Here is a 16,557-nt window from a genome sequence, read left to right as displayed (position 1 = left end):
ATGAAATAAGGCCTGTGTAATGCAAGGACCAGTGGACCATTAGCTACAGTGTTGGGCACATTGGTGGAGATTTGGTTCAGTTGATTTAAAATAACCTCATATTTACTTGTTACCTCATTTCAGGTAACTGATCGTATAATTTGATCACAGAAAGAAAACAGAAGGCAATTTTTCTGCATGCAGCGTTTTCCTATGCAATAGTTAACTCCATGTGTTTTAGTTTCTGAACATAATCTAATAACTAGTGAAATTTGTTTCCCCATCCCCAACACATGCATCTGTAAAGAAAACAGCACTAAGTAAAATTACTGAATTTTACTGTACCATTTTTATTGCTAGTATTATATTGTGCTCTGTGACATTTATATACAAAAGGATGAGACACTTTCCAATTAATGAGATATCTGTTATTCATTCATTTATTTAGCTTTATTCTTGCTCCCTCCCTAGTACTCCAGATACGTTCATTCATTTTAAAAAAACACAAACACCATTTAAAATTGAGTAGATCTAAAATCTTCCCCCAAAACGCTCGCACTCAACTTTCCTCCATTCAACCTGTTAGATCCCATTTGGAATAAAAATGCGTTTTTCTTGCTATTTAGCATTTCTGCAAATAAGATTGCATTGTTAATCTTATACTTTAAAAGAATCATTATAAAATATTCATGTAAATACTCAAGACTAAGAATCTCTACCTCTCTCCCTTTCAGGTCACTCTGATCTTTTTTGCTTTTACCCACCCCTTATTGTTTTCAAGCACAACAATAGGCGATAATGTTAGAATGAGGTGTTAGTGTGTTTTAGGTAACACAAATGGTGAAACCTACTTCACTAACCATCATACTTTTTTTTAATGGAAAGGTGTCTGCACTGCTCAATTGTTAGCATATCCATTAGTGCACCCTTATCAATTTTCACTTGCTTTTACCAATTTCTGGAGAGTTTCATCTTTTTCATGTGCTTGCTAATGACAGAGTTATTTTGTAACTGAAATTCTGGCATCATTAAATACATACGTAATTTTGCTGATCTTGAGTGTTACTCTACCATTTTCTGCAGTAATTTAAAACTATTCTTAATTTAACCTCACTGCCTACTGCAACTTAAAATATAATATTCTAGTATTAGTGTGAAAAGCGTGCAGGCTACTGGTAAGGAAAAGTCAAATCTAAACATCCCTTTTTCAGTTTTCACTGCCAAATAGGAGCGGTTTCTATACAATGATAGAATTTAAAAATGCAGTAGAGCTGGAGGTCTGCTTCCTACAACTCTGCATAGCAATGATGACCTCTTAAATATAATCAAGAGCCCATTTTGCCCTTGGTCTGCTCCAGTTTTGGGTTTGAATTGCAAATGGAAAATGTGGGATTGACCTATTGAGAGGTCATTGTGGTGTGTGTAAGGTCCTTCTTTAATATGATCGTGGAGATTGAATGGGGCTCTATTCCCATCCCTTGTTCATTTGTGGTACAGTATTTCAAAGCAACAGAAATAGTTTTCAGAGGATCCTTATGACTGATAGCAAATAATTGTTAACAGATACTGTATGGTAGCTTTATTTTATACCTGCTACAGTTTTGTTTTTTGTTGTTTTTTTTTAAAGTAAAGGCAAATTTTTTCATTTCCTAAATGCAGCAAGGTGGTCAAGTCACTCTGTTACTTGGCCTCCTTTGAAGCCTAACTGTATAGAATTAGGAAGAAGGAGGAATGTGAGTGGTACCATCCTCAACTTTCAGTAAGAAGAATGACAGGTTTCAGAGTAGCAGCCATGTTAGTCTGTATTCGCAAAAAGAAAAGGAGTACTTGTGGCACCTTAGAGACTAACAAATTTATTTGAGCATAAGCTTTTGTGAGCTACAGCTCACTTCATCATGCATCCGATGAAGTGAGCTGTAGCTCACGAAAGCTTATGCTCAGATAAATTCGTTAGTCTCTAAGGTGCCACTAGTAAGAAGAATGTAACTTACTTAAAGCATCTCACTGTAGGTAAGACTAGACAATCTATAGCTTTAAATAAATGATCAGGCATTTCACAATAATAATTAATTCAACATTATTTTATTTACTAGATCTGTGTATGCCCTCTAGTTAAAGGTCTGTTATCCAGGCTATTGCAAATGCCACTTTTAGGGTTATATAAAATAACTTAAAGAATCCCTCTGGACTATGCTTTTACTGTTTGCTGTATGATTTATAATACATAGATTTTCTAGTCTATTAAATAAATAAGTAGTTAGAAAAATATGAAGGCATTCTGCTGATTAAATAGCAATTATTCAGTAGAGTGGCTACATTTTACACATCTGTAAATGTTCCATAGCCATACATATAATCTTTAAAAAAATTACTGTATTGATCTACACTCTGTCACCTGACAATGGGGTAGCAAATTCATACCTCAGTTTAGCAAAGACTTTTCCTCCAGGCACAGGTGTTAGGGTGTATCTGTATATGAAACATTACATACAGATACATATTGAATGAATGTTGTCAGTCTTTTCTGCAGAAATCAATAGAATATTTTTTATTTTGTATTTTTTCTAATTTCTTTCTGAGAGGGCATGTGTGGTAGGGTTCAATATTTTTACTTTGGATGGTTTCTTGTTTTAAACACTCTACGTAGCGTAAGTTTAAGTCCTGCCTGGAGTTTTGGCATGTTTCATGGACAGCAATAGGATTGCAAAGTGAAGTATGGGAAGAAGAGGCTGAGGAGGTTTTAACTTTCCTTAAGAAACTTGTTTGTTAGCAATTATCTCCTTTGACGGTGTTCCAGATTTGAAGTCTTACATGATTTGAAAATTCTTGTGTCAATGCTGGTACTGAAGACAAGAGATTGCTTTAAAGGCAGCTCAGCTTGCCCTGGGTACCGTATCTAAGACTACAAGAACAAGGAGTCCGGTGTTATGCCCAAATAAATTTGTTAGTCTTTAAGGTGCACCGGACATCTTGTTGTTTTTGTGGTTACAGACTAACACGGCTACCCCCTGATACTTAGTACCCGAGACTGATTTGATTGCTTCTGACTTGTGAGAGTGTTTAACATCCCAACCTGTAGTATACCTTTCTGTGCTTTCTCTTCATCTAAGGGAGGGTTGTATCTCCTACTACCAAATCAGTTGCACCCATGTTTAAAGGCTGTTTGTGAATTGAGGCTGCTGCACATAGACTGACATGACAGGAGTTTAACCTAGTTCATTGGATGGTTTCTGAGTACACTAATGCCAGACACCTTAATATTCAGTCATTTGTACCGTGAGCTCAGAGTCTAGTTCCGTTCATGAAGAATCGGGTTTCTGTGACTGTTTGGCACAGATGTGCTTTCAGTCATGAAGGCAGAAACAATTTTCAGCCAAGTACGTTCTATTCCTGATGACTGAGGCAGTGTTGTTGACTTGTCTGCCTGTTTGGGTACCTTTACAGATACTGAGGTCTTAAGTCACTTGTTCACTGATAATTGGTCTGTGAATCAAAACATGATGAATTCCTCTCTAATGAAATCTGTAACAGATCCCTTGCGCATGTCCTCAAACAGAAATATGTTAAAATTAAAGGCAAAATGGTGGCTAGTGTATTCTCTAGCACTGGAGAGAATGCTTAATGAACACTTGCTTCTCCCCTACATGCAGTGCCATCAGCTGAGAAGTGTAGCAGACCCATAAGGGGGAAAAAACTTCAGAGATTTGTAATAGTCTCACAGCTTTTATTGTGATTCACTCATCAGTCAGGAGTCTTCCTTGAAGCTGCTTTTCCTTTGCTTTGTTTTCGGTTTGCATTTTACCTTCATGTGCATCTTATGTTTCAAAATAATATATACTATCATTGTGTTATGGGTCCCCCTTGCTGGCTCTGGTGAGTTGAAGTTCTGTATCCTTTGTAGAAAGCTATCTTTCTCACAATAGTGTTTGTTGCAGGCCCTTGTTACTAATATGCTGGACTTTGTTACATTTTACCCAGAGAAGGTGGAATTGTACACCTATAAAAAGTTTCCTTCTATGGTTTCACTTTAACAAGTTATTAATTTCCCCACCACTCTTATGTCCATCTTGGTGAACCATTGCTCCACCAGCTGGATCTAAAAAGGCCTGTCAGTTTCTATGTGGAGCAGACAAAGCCCCTTAGAAAGTCCATCCAGTTTTTTGTTTTACTTGACCCAAACACATTAGGTCAGTCTGTGTCCAAAAGAACCATTTCTAATTGGCTTTCAGCTTACATGTCTCATTATTATACTTTAGCGATACTGAAACTTGAGGGGGCATGTCAAAGGTCACTCCATCAAAGCAATGTATGTGTCAGCAGCCAACCTCAGGTCAGTCTTGCAAAGCTACAGTGTGTGCAGGTTTCCCTCTATATTTACCAAGCTTTATTTCCTTGACATTGTTGCAAAGAGATTTAAGGTTTGGGCTCACTATGTTGCAGGCTATTTCTCAACTGATTGTACCAACTCTTTCCATCTTCTTGATTCTCTGTAAGATGTCCACATGCCTTTGTCTTTTCCAAGTCCATTCTTTATGTTTATATTCCTATGTTATATACACCACACACACATTCACCAAACCTTGTAACCTAGGTTGCTTGTTCATTTTGCTTAAGATCAGGACTTAGGTCAAAAAGAAACTGATCTTAGGCTGCAAGTTGTGACATGTATACTCTTCAAGGCATCATTGACACTGGCCACACGTGGGCCTGCTTAACTAGCTAAGCTGTGAATTTGCTCCCTTAATACCACTACACCTGAGCTTGTATTTCCATAGATAAGTGTTCTGTTATACAGAATTCTATGTAAGTACATAAAATTATATTAAAGGTACAACTTAAATGTACAAAATGCAAGGAAGCTCAGTTTCTAAGGTTGCATTCAGACCTTTCCTCATGGTGTTGTCTTTATTCTCACAATGCAACAGTTAGAGCTATGTTAGCCCTACCTTCCAAATTGCTGGCTTTTGTCTGTATAAGTCAGACACATTTTATTTAATATAGTTGGTATTTAATGTTTGTGTTTGCAGCTTTAGTATTTTATGGGATTTCTGCACATAGACTGTGATTAACAAAATACAATGAAATGTTCTATGCTAATTGTTTTATTTTCTCTGCTTTTGATTTTTGATCCTAACATCAAAATGCTTAGTCAGCTTTATCCTCTAGTACCTCCTTTTTGCCTCTTACCCTTAATCAGGAATGTTCCTGGCCATGTAATTCTCCTTTTCCTACCATACAGGACATTGCTGAGAATGGATGCTCTGCAACACCAGAAGAGTCCCTACCAAGGACAGCTCCTTCTCCGTTGAGTGAAAAGAAGGACCCTAAACTTAGAGAAGATAGACGACCAATCACAGTACACTTTGGGCAGGTAGGTGATGTTAGATTTGTTTAAATTGTATTTGTTATAGATAGGCAAAAATATTTAATTGAAAGATTGTTCGTTTAAAGATCACTTTAGCCTTTTCATTAATTTTTACAGATCAGGTACATCATTCTGGGTTTATTTTCCATTTCACCTCCACGTTTGGGCGGCTCTTATCATGTTTAGTGGTTTCAGTAGTTTCTTTTGTGTATAAGATATTTTTTTGAGGCAAATTATATTTTAGATCTATTTGCAAGAGTATGTACCATTTATTTACAGCAATGTAATAATAAACTATTCTGTCTGTTCCATTAGTGTGCATCATGCTACATCCCTTTAGTACAACAGGGTACATTATCTAAGGTGTCTTCAGTTATCTAAGCAGATCACTAGTGTTCGCACAGAACATCTAATTATTATTATCACTTCAGCAGACTTCAAAATTTAAAAGCAATGAATTCCAGTGGAAAAAATCAATTAATAATTCTTTAATAGTGCTCTGTATTTCAATATCGACAGTTGAGCTCCAAATATGAGCTATCCTCATTATGTTTCTGACGATGTGTCTACAAAAATAGCTGGTTTTATACAAACTAATCATGTAGAAAATGTTATATCAAATCATTAAAATCGGAATGGAAAAACACACAGTGTTCACAATCCGCTTTCCAGCATAGCTTACATTAACAGATTTTATTTGTAAAAGATATTTTTGCCACTGTATTCAATGTCCTCTGTTATTCCTGATCTTTTTACCTTTTTTTCTCTCTGAGGCTCATTAGAGCACAGAAATGACTATCTGGTTTCTTAAAGGACAAATTTGGAATTAATATGGTTAAAAAACAGTGCATTATCAGAAAATGGAAGTTCTAAAATGACAGCCAAGCCATATTTTAGGTAAATGATAGTAATAGTAGTAAAGCATATGCCTAGCAAGTTAATATAACTAGATTTCTTACCATTTAGATATTAAATTGTGTCTACATATGTATAAGAAGCAGTAATTCATTACAGCATCTTATTTTCAGTTTTCCTTTTGATCTTCCTTTTCTTTATCATTTTAGAGTTTGATGGCATGCTTTTAGAACTTTGGCTGTTGTGCTAAATGCAGGTTGTTGGAAGTTTTCTCAGACAGATTGCGCCCCAATTAAATTTTTGAAGTGGTGGTTTATTTTTCATTTATTTTCTGCTCTTATATAGTTGAGGGGGTTTGGGGCTACTGGAGAAATGCAGCCACCTTAATCCACCAGGAAAACATTGCTTTTCTTTAAAAACCTTCTGAAATCCAGGCAAACCCTACATTTTTGTTTGGGAATCCTGAACCCTCCCCGCCCCTGCCAACCCTTTTACATTTGCATGAGCGGTGGATCATCCCAACACTTTGGTAGATTACTAACGTAGATAATCAAGTGGAAAGTGCTTACCCAAAATCATGTGGCAGGCAGGGGTATGATCACTTTCAGATTTTTTAAAGATCACTTTCTCTCTGTCAAAAGAAACACACATCAGCTTTAGTGAACCACTGGCAAAGGTGAAAGGCTCACTTGCTAAATGCTTATTACTGTCGTTACATTACAAATGTCAGTTTCCAAAAAATTGTGTAACTTGATAGTTCTAGAGCTATCTTGCTTACAGTCTTTGTCCTTCCACAGATCCTCCTTGTGATCATAGTGCCACACAATATAGACAATTAAACAATACTTCCAGTGCACACAATACTTCAAGTGGGTTGAAAGGAGTACAGTTTTAGGAAATAAAAATTAAGGCTTTGAAAAAAATCAACTTCTACTATTTAAATGGTACATGAGCTCTAACTAGCGATTAAAGGGGGAAGATTTTAGTGTCGCTTTTAACTCCTTGTAAAATAAGTGAGGGGGGAAAAATTGATTAAAAAGGCATGAAAACTGCTGAAATAAGCGTTGTTTGTGCATTCACAGGCCTTATACACTGGGGAGGATGAAAGAGGGTTTTTTCTTATTGTCACTTGCTTTCCATGTCTGCTAGTATTATGCTAGTGTATGTGGTAAAGGCAGAATTTTTTAAAATGCATGCATGCGGATTAGGGTCAAGCCCTGTGTATCAGTGATGCAGTTGGCTCACCCATACCACTGCAGCGCCAGAGCCTACCAACAGCAGCGATATGCCTTAATTGAGACATGCTGTCAAAGTGACAAACACATTTGCATACAGTCTATTTATTTTCGTTGGAAAGGTCTGCAGTCTGCTGTTGGTTGAACATTCTTAATCAGCTTGCTGTAAGTGAGCCGGCAGCTAGCTGTCCTATGTTGGTGCTTCTCTTCATTACATGACAGATTAGTTAAAGGGGGATGGGCTAGGAAGCCAGCAGCAACCTTTAATTTTAACTCATTATATCTCATCCTATTTTAAGTTAGTTTCTAGCATTTCTCTGATAGTTTTGTGTCCATACTAGCAGTTTTTAAATTGCAAAAACTATAAGTAAAACATCTTAAGCAGGCTAAATATTAAATGCTCAACTGTTCAGTACTGTTGAGAATTTATCCAGTATTATTATCTAGCATCTTAACTATTAGATTTTGCAGCATAGAGATTTTTAAGATATCTCATCTTGCTTTGCAATTACTTATCAGGCATCCCCTTCCGGGGGTGTTTAATTTGGGTAGATAATTCGGTAAAATTGTTGACTTCTGTTCCTATAACTGCCCAGAGATTGAGAGAAGCTGTCCTTGGTGCCCATATGAATGACAAAATTATGTAATGGGTCATTACAGGATGGGACAATCACAGCCCCTTTCCTCACCTTTTATCTTCCATAGCTTTTCTTCTCTGCTTAGGACTGTGGCTGTGAGCCTAGCCCTAGAGTCACTCAGGTAGAAGACACTACCATCATGCACTAGGAACCCAGACAAGCTGTCCAACAAATAATAGTGGCAATGGCTGCAAAATCACCGAGTGTTTAGCCAGTGGAGAGAAGGGGGAATAATTTTTAAAAACCATTTGAGGGATCCAGGACGCTGGATTGTCACCTCATTTCTTTAGATTACTAAGGCTGCCTGTCTGATGCACTACTGCAAAATACTTCCGCTACCAACTGCTTGCTGACCTTAATGTTCACAGGGATCACTTTCTTTCCCTTGCTTTAAAGCTTTAGACTAGACTGCATCACACATTTATGTCCACCATTGCCACCCTGCCACATTGCTCGCCATGGCTATAAATGATGTGGGCCTCAAAATGCCTATACTGCACCTAACATAGACTTTGGAACAGGGCTGATGAGAGCAGCTGTAGCAAATGGCATACAGGGCAGGTTTGCTGACCTAGAAGTCATAGCTTTTCTTTCCATTCTCTCTCCAGGTAGATGGTACAGGTTTGTCCTTTGCCCTTGTGAAGAATAAATACAATACTAAAAGGCAAAGAGTCATATAAACTCTTGGCTTGTTCCTTGTGATTTACATTGTCAGTTTAAATTTGAAGTCTGTAATAGGTGTTGTTCCATTTGTCACCGTAGCCTGTTCTCCACATGTCTCTTATATACACATGGCTGTATTGGATGTTTGGCAAGACATAGAACTGGAAGCAGTTGGACCCATTATGATACAGGTTGTGATTATTGGTTAGAATGTCTGGGAAGAACTTTAACAAAATCTCAGTTTTCTTCTCCCACATTTGAAGCACTCATGCCTGCAAAAATACTGTTTCTCTCTGGGTAGATCATAGATCTAATCTTTTTATGCTCAAAACAGAGAATAAGGGTGAATATCTGACTCTGAACATTCCTATAGCATTTTTCAGATTCTGAATTTTTGTTAGTGATGCTTGAGTTGTGTGATTTTGCTGGAAGTTTCAGCTTCCATCACTAGTCTGTTGTTGATGCGGGAGCTGTGGTGATGAGAGCACCATATAGAGCCTAATGTTAAACAGCCCCAGGGCTCTGCCACTTCACAATTTTCATAATTGATTGATCAGCAGATAAATTACAGTCTGGATTTCAACTCTGGTAGATTTCAGAAGTGATGTTATGTGAGGAGCTTTTAATTCCTCCCCACCCTACACGCACACCAATTTATAAAATGTTATGCTACCGGGAAAAATTGAGTTACAGCAATAACTCCAGTCACACTAGGAAAAGAGCTTGCTCTTATTCTTGGTACAGGACTGAACTTGGGGAGGGGGGAGATCTGCTGTGCTAAAATCTTGAACTTTATTCTTTTTCTGTTTGCACAGAAGTAGCCATTTCTACATCCCATGCAAATTTTTGGATAGGTGCCATATTTATAGATCAATATTACTGCCAAAAAACTGGGGAGAGGGAATTATCTTTTCATGCTGTGGATGAAGAAGCAGAAAACCTGGTAAATGCAGTCTGACTTCCATGATCTTACATGTGTATGGATCTTGATATGAACTAAGGAATAGATTTCATTCACACTCGATGGCCCCTATATTCAGACTTTGCTTTCCTTTCATTTATGCAATATGAACATAAGTGCAAGAAAAACAAAGTTTGACTATACAGGGACCACATTCACAGCAGTTAGTAGCATGCTGTGAAAGGAAAATCTCTCCTCCCACTTTACAAACTAACTTTATAGAACAACCTGATCCAATAGCAATCCTCCTTCAAAATGTGGATTGGGAAAGTGAGCCCCAGAATTATAGGGACAACCGCTTCCTCACCCTCTCCAACCACCTCTCCTCAAGTTCCTGAAATGAGATCCATGAATAGTGATAATTCTTCTTCCTTAAACCATATCCATAATGCAGTTATGAACCACTTGGCCTCAGGAATGGGGCCTGGGGAAGAGATTAGATCAAAGAAATTGTTATGTGGGTTACTGTGTTTCTCTCATAACAAAGTTGTTCAAATAGTTCATCTTCCTCTTTCCTTCTCAGTTTGTTTTAAGTTTCTCTGTTGATGGGACATTGATTTGCAAGGATAATGTGATAGTATCAATCTGCCTGTTTTTGCACATACATCATCCCTGGCACACAGTTACCTGAGTGTTTCCTGAGTTCCTCACAACACCGCTGTGGGAGGTTAAAAAATTATTATCCTCGTTTTATAAGTGGGGAACAGTGGCAGAGAAGGGTGAAGTGACTTGCTCCTAGGCCACATGGAAATCTGAGTCCCACAGTGGTGCTTTCACCTCAAGACCATCCTCCTTCATTGATATGTCATTTGGATTCTTAGAACATGTTAACCTTTAATAGCCCAATCTCAAAAGTTGAGTTTATCACATCATGGCCACAAAACATTTAGAAAAACAAACTTAAGTTCACTAAGTGACAAAGATGCCACAGCATGAGATCCAGTAAATTTAAAAATGGATCTCATGAAAACTGACAGCTGGGAGAAAAGTGAGATTCAGGACATGCTCACAAGCATCGAGATGAAAAAATCTGGTGATTCTGATTATGGATTTAGTGTTTCCTGAATGTGTTCGGCTGCCACCTGTTTAGTGACTATTAGTCTATTTTCAGAAAAAAGGGAACAAGGAAAACTAACGGCCAATGACCGAGGAACTCAACTTATATCCAGCATCATAAATATTTCTCACATACTTATTCAGTCAACACTGGATTTGTTTTTATTCAGTCAGCTTGGTTGAAGAAAGGGCTGGAATGGTCATGCCCTGGCTCACCCACAAAACTTCCTTAGCCTCCCAAAGTCCCCCTCTGCCACTCCTCTTCCTACCCCTGCAGGTCCTGGGGGGCTTAGTATACGCTGCTGTCATACCACCAGGAGGTGGCTGCTCCTTTGTTGAGTGCAGCTTCTTCAAACCCTGTTTATTATGTGCACGTCTAATAGGTACCTCACCATAGTATTTAGGTACCATTCATGTAATTAAGAAATGTGCCATAACATCCAATGGGGATGATGTTTTCCATCCTCCTGCTGCCAATTGGATTGATGTCACTTGTTTGTTTCCTAGCCATGCTGTAGTTGTTTTTGGGAAGCTTCCACAACAGTTGAGTCTTGCCTTGTGCCCTGAAGGTTTCAAGACTCATGCTTATCCTAATCTCTCCAGTGGTAGTTCACTCTGCTGTCTAGATCCTTACACTGAAATCCTTCAGATCCTATCTTCTGCAGATTTGACCCAAACAGTCACAACGTCCCTGCTCACTGTGAATGTTTGGGTAGGACACCCACACCCCATCTGAAGTAACTAAGGCTTTGAGCATATAAAAGATTAGAACTAGGACCTTGCAGCATCTCAGGAAATGGAAGTGGAGCTAGTGCAGAGTAGCAGTGCAATGTGTTCTCACTGAACTGTTATCACATAATAAAAGAGCCGCTACATACTTGACCAGCTGAAAACCTCAGCATGACCTTCACGATCAGTCTCAGGCAGAGTGTGAATCTCATGGGCGGATGGGTTATTCCAATTTAATAAGATTCATTTAAAATGGTTTGGAAGAAACACCTAACATCTCTCTGAGTTATGATGAGCTTTTATTGAGCAACAAACTTTCATAATTATTTCAAATGTATTTAACTTTGCACTATGTAGAGTTATCACCAAGGCAGAAGAGGCTATGGAGCCATCTTAGAGGTACTTTTCTCTGCGGCTAAGTACTGCTGAGCCACCATGCTATGGGTGTGCCTGCTATTGCTGTGATAGATGTTCTGAGGGATAATTCCTTCTGGTGTCTCCAGCAGCACAGCCAGGAGGATGGATGCTGTATGCTTTAAATATTTTTAATTTGTTCTGAATACTTAGAAGTCTTTGGTTGCTTAATGAGTGTGTATATAAATTGCAATGCTGGATGTGTGATGAGGGCAGGAGGTTGTTAGGTAAATCTTACTGGGTGGGCTTGAAACTATTGGCACATGAAGTTGAGCACATGCCTCCTTCTCTCTCATCAGCCTAGGTAAGTCAAGGTATGCCATGATCTCTCCTAGTCCAACAGATCCATTTGTTTAATAGGTAATTGTCATGATTCAGTATCTCCTCTGCAACTGTGTTGGTTTATATAGACCCATCAACTGCATGGCACTGGAAAGTAGGTGAAGTGTGCCAAATCTAATAGCCCAAGTTGACGGGCCAACACAGTCAAATAAAAGACCCACCAGCAGCAGATTTTAGTCCTTTCCTGAAGGATGGAGTTATTGTCCAAATTTAACTGTCACACTCAGACCTGATAAGCCAGGCTTCTTCTTGATCACGCTTCTGCCCCAGCCCACACAGCACGTCTCCAGCCAGATCTTCCACCTAACTGCTTTGGAGTTCCCCCCGGTCCTTTCCCAGGGTCTCCTGCAGGAGTCTCCCTACTGTTCCACCTGTCACTGAGCTGATTGTCTGCTTCTTATATGAGGGCAGCTGACCTGCAGGACGAGCACTTGACCCCTGGTTTCAAACCCAGCATCTGGGAGGTAGCTTAACTAGGCACAAGCGGGACTGATTCCAGCTCCTTTAAAGGGCCAGCCCACCCTGTGACAAAGTTCCTAACCTGCAGAGCTTACACCATTAACAATACCGCAGGGTACAGTACAGTGCAAAACAAACCCAGGCTGATGTGGCTGATCAGACTAAACCATTGGCTGTTGGGGAAATGTTCAGCCCCTTCTCCCTTCGTGCATCATTCCACAAGAAGTGAATTATACTGGCAGTTCTAATTACTTCTCTAATTGTTTGTAGTCAGTGTGAATGTGTTCATGGTTGTATGGAATATTGTTGTTATCTGGGAATAGAATTATTCTTATTTCATTTATGTTTTCAAAAAGTGGAATTCAATAAAATGGAAAGGGAGAAAAATGCAAAGAACTTTTGTCAAGTGCCCATTTATTTAAGAGATTTGATTATATTCCACTTCTGATGCAAATTAGGAAGAATTAACATTCTGGGAAACCAATTTTAACTGAATTTCAGGAATAGTGGATTAAATTGAAAGGGTATTCACATTACTAAAGCAAACTATCTGTGAATCTAAATGGGCTTCCCACTTAACCAGAATGCTCTTCCAAGTTGGATTCTTATTGGCAATTAAACTTTTGCGGGGTGCAGGTTTGGACATTTCCAACTCATTTGCTGTTCTGATCATTTGGTGTAAGGGAGCTATGCAAGCATGTTCATTCCTCCTTTATGGCCTGCCTCTAGAGGTGCAGAACGAGCGATGCTACTGTGGCAGGGTGGCAGGTTGTTTCTTTGAGAAGATTAAACAGCATAAGGAGATCAGGGAGAAGAAAAAAAGAACAAGCCAGCAACATTCCAGAAATGCAGAACTGGATCAGGAAGGCCGGGGCAAGCAGAAGGAGGGATTATCTCCAGTATAAAAGAGATCAAGTGAGGAGGGAACGAAGGCTGCTTTGCCGGACCATGTAACTCCCCTCACACCCAGGTGCATTGGAACAATAGCAGATTTCCCCTTTGTCTCAGCAGGAATTATATTGTAGTGAAGTAGAAATCAAAGGGGGAAACAAGTTCACTTTCTAATATTCATGCAATTGTATGCTGTGGTTTCAGAGCCAGACTCCTCCTCTCCCCCCAACTCCGCTCCCAACTCGCTAACGGGTTAGGCATCTTCATTAAGGAAACAAGCCTCTGTCCCTCTCCTCCTCACTAATGGACAAGGTGGCCTCCCTCTTCCTTTACGTGAGCAGAGGTTGGGTCCTCTTCTCCCTCTGCCTAGTGCTCATGGGTTTAATACAAATATAGTCCTGGCCCTTTAAAATTCTTCCTGTTCTGTAGGAAAGGACAATCTCCCTCTCTACCCCATCCTTTTCAACAGGAATTCAGTGTTCTTCAGTGGAAGTCCCCCCGCAGGAGAGGAGAATTTTAAAGGGGCAGGACTGTACTTGGCCCAGAAACAGTTGTCCATCTGGTGTGTATTGCAGAATAACTGTCCTTTGCTGTTTTACAGTGACACTGTTCTTAGACAGAGACTGAAAATAATGTCAATGCACCAGGGAAATAACGCATTTGGGTGAAACCCAGCTTTACGGCGTGAGAGATTTGCAGCAGTGACAATCCATAGGATAGGAATTATCTAACTAAAGGCTCATGCTCTTCTCATGCATGTAAATATTTGACAAGTGAGACCTGGCTCTCTCTTTAGGAAGATGTACACCTACACCAGCTGCAGTGCATACCTCAGTTGCCAATGTTTTCTAATGAGTCCAAGACAGCTATGTCCTTGGCTAGTAGAACAGTTCCATGTGTGTAGCTCACATTATTACATAGGCGCTCAGGCTTAGACTAATGTGACACAGACAATAGGACCCCAATCCTGCATTCAGATCAGCAGAGGCAAAGGTGTCTGTTCACACAGATGCGTATTCTGAATCAGGTCCTATATGTTTTGCCAGCTTTGGCATTCCAAATGCTTTAAATGAGGCTGGTCTACAGTGCTGTGCAGAATAAAAGTAATTCCCTGGGTACATGTAAGTCAAATGTGATAACCCTTGGATCGGGATGTATGGAGGAACACTGTAGTTTAGCAGCCCTCCTAGGGTTTTGTGACAAACTATAGCAACTGTAACATTTTTGTACAGTCTCCTTGTTAGACCTGTTACTCTGAGGGACATCACTGCTGGCATATGGAAACATAACTGTGCTTTATAAATAATACGTACATATATAAAATAAATACATCAGTGCATGCAAGGCAAACCAAATCACCTAGATTGACAACCTGAGAAAAGCTCAGAGGGTCTTGTGGATGACTCGCTTAGGCTGTCAATGGACATTAGCATCCAGAAGTTTCTTACATATAACTGATCAAGTGGATATGTGCAGTTAGGCCAGAACTGTCTAAATTGACCTCTGGGCCCCTGGATTGAACAGAAAGATTAAAAGGGAAGTACGTGAAATATAACACGCAGTTCTTCTAACTGCTAAGCTCACTGTGATTGCTTGTGTGGCCAGCTGTATTTGGATTTGCCTTTTCAGAGCCAGGGCTGGTTAGTACAGAGTAGAACAGTTACAAAGCGCCATGCTGTACATTTAGAAGGAATGTAATTTTTTTTGTGGTGGTGGAGGGGATATTGCCCTAATAGTACAGACTTCCTCAGCAAATGCTGGAGCCAAACCAGGCAGATAGGCAGTGCTGTTTTTAGAATTCCTTAAATGAGAGGCTTGCTTATTTCAAGCATCCCGCCTGCTAGATAGAAACGGCTTTTAAAAAAATAATGAAGTATGTATCCATCTACTGACATTCATTTAAATCAGCTGGGCAGCACGGATTTCCTAGATTTGAATTCTGATATTAGGCCCGATAGCCCTGTGAAAAGCTGACCAAGTGACCAGCTTTAAAAAAAAAAACACACCCACAAAAACAGTCTGGCTTTTTTCTTTATTTTTAATAGTACATAGATGGATTTTCCAGTATTTTAAATGAAAAATATATGTAGTTAGCTCTGCATTGACAGTGTCCTTGAGGATTTGACAGTGAGATTTTCCAGCAGTTGCTCTTCGTTAGAATCCTGGTGGTGTTTAATAAGGCAGTCGAACTGCTGGCACCTTCGGTTCCTGTTTGTTCTCCGAGGGCTCAGGGGCTGCTGCAGTAAGCACATCGACCAGGGCTGATCATTACAAGGGCGTACGCCACCATGAATAAAAATGTCACACGTTTTCCCATCTTACAGCGGTACAAAATGTCAGTCCTGTCAAACAGACATCGCAGGTAGCTGTGAGCAGTCAGTACAAATTGGGGAGCCGAACATTCCCCCAGCTTTCTGATATTCTTCATTTGAAGCAGAAGAAAAACAGTTGTTAACCTATTAGCTGTGATTTTAAACTCTGCTGAGACAGTGGATGGATAGACTTTCACACATGGGAATAAATATATTCCCGGGTCCAGGAATTTTTAAAACATTCTCTCCATGCATTTGGATTGGAGAGCAGAAAGAGAGAGGAAAAACACTCTCTGTAGAAACTTGTCTTATTTTGGAAGAGGAGCATTGGAATTTATGAAAAATTTTCATCGATTTCATACTTCAAACGCCCACCCACCCTTCAAACAGCTCCTTGCTGTTTTAGCTAGTGACCCAGAATAGTAGTAGTTTGGTAAATTAAGACGGTTCTCTCTCCCAGCCCATCTTCTCCTGTTACTTGCTCCTGTATTGACTTTATAATACATTCCCTGCCTGTTAATGCAAGTGAAAGTGATGTTCGGTTTGAAGATAGAAGAAGGATGTTAAGTTTGTGACAGATCAGTGGCAATAGACTTGCCCTGATTCTAGGGATATTCCCCTGTGCCCACACAGTTATCAATGCAGGTTTGGAACCTGT

The 16,557-nt window shown here is 39.5% G+C and overlaps 1 protein-coding gene across 6 annotated transcripts in view; it reads left to right on the top strand.

Moving 5' to 3' along the window:
* The window catches only part of DENND1A (DENN domain containing 1A), a 377,679-nt gene that overhangs the window by 320,247 nt on the left and 40,875 nt on the right, over positions 1-16,557 (top strand). For all 6 annotated transcript variants that reach the window (XM_073313958.2, XM_073313955.2, XM_073313954.2 and 3 more), the window contains one exon: positions 5,219-5,350. In XM_073313958.2, the coding sequence (XP_073170059.1) occupies positions 5,219-5,350 (132 nt within the window). The remainder of the gene's footprint in view (positions 1-5,218; positions 5,351-16,557) is intronic.

This window comes from Lepidochelys kempii, chromosome 16 (genome assembly GCF_965140285.1).
Source record: "Lepidochelys kempii isolate rLepKem1 chromosome 16, rLepKem1.hap1, whole genome shotgun sequence".
NCBI classification, from domain to species: Eukaryota; Metazoa; Chordata; order Testudines; family Cheloniidae; genus Lepidochelys; species Lepidochelys kempii.
The sequence above is the reverse complement of the archived record's forward strand: the minus strand, read 5'-3'. Positions and strand labels throughout refer to the sequence as shown.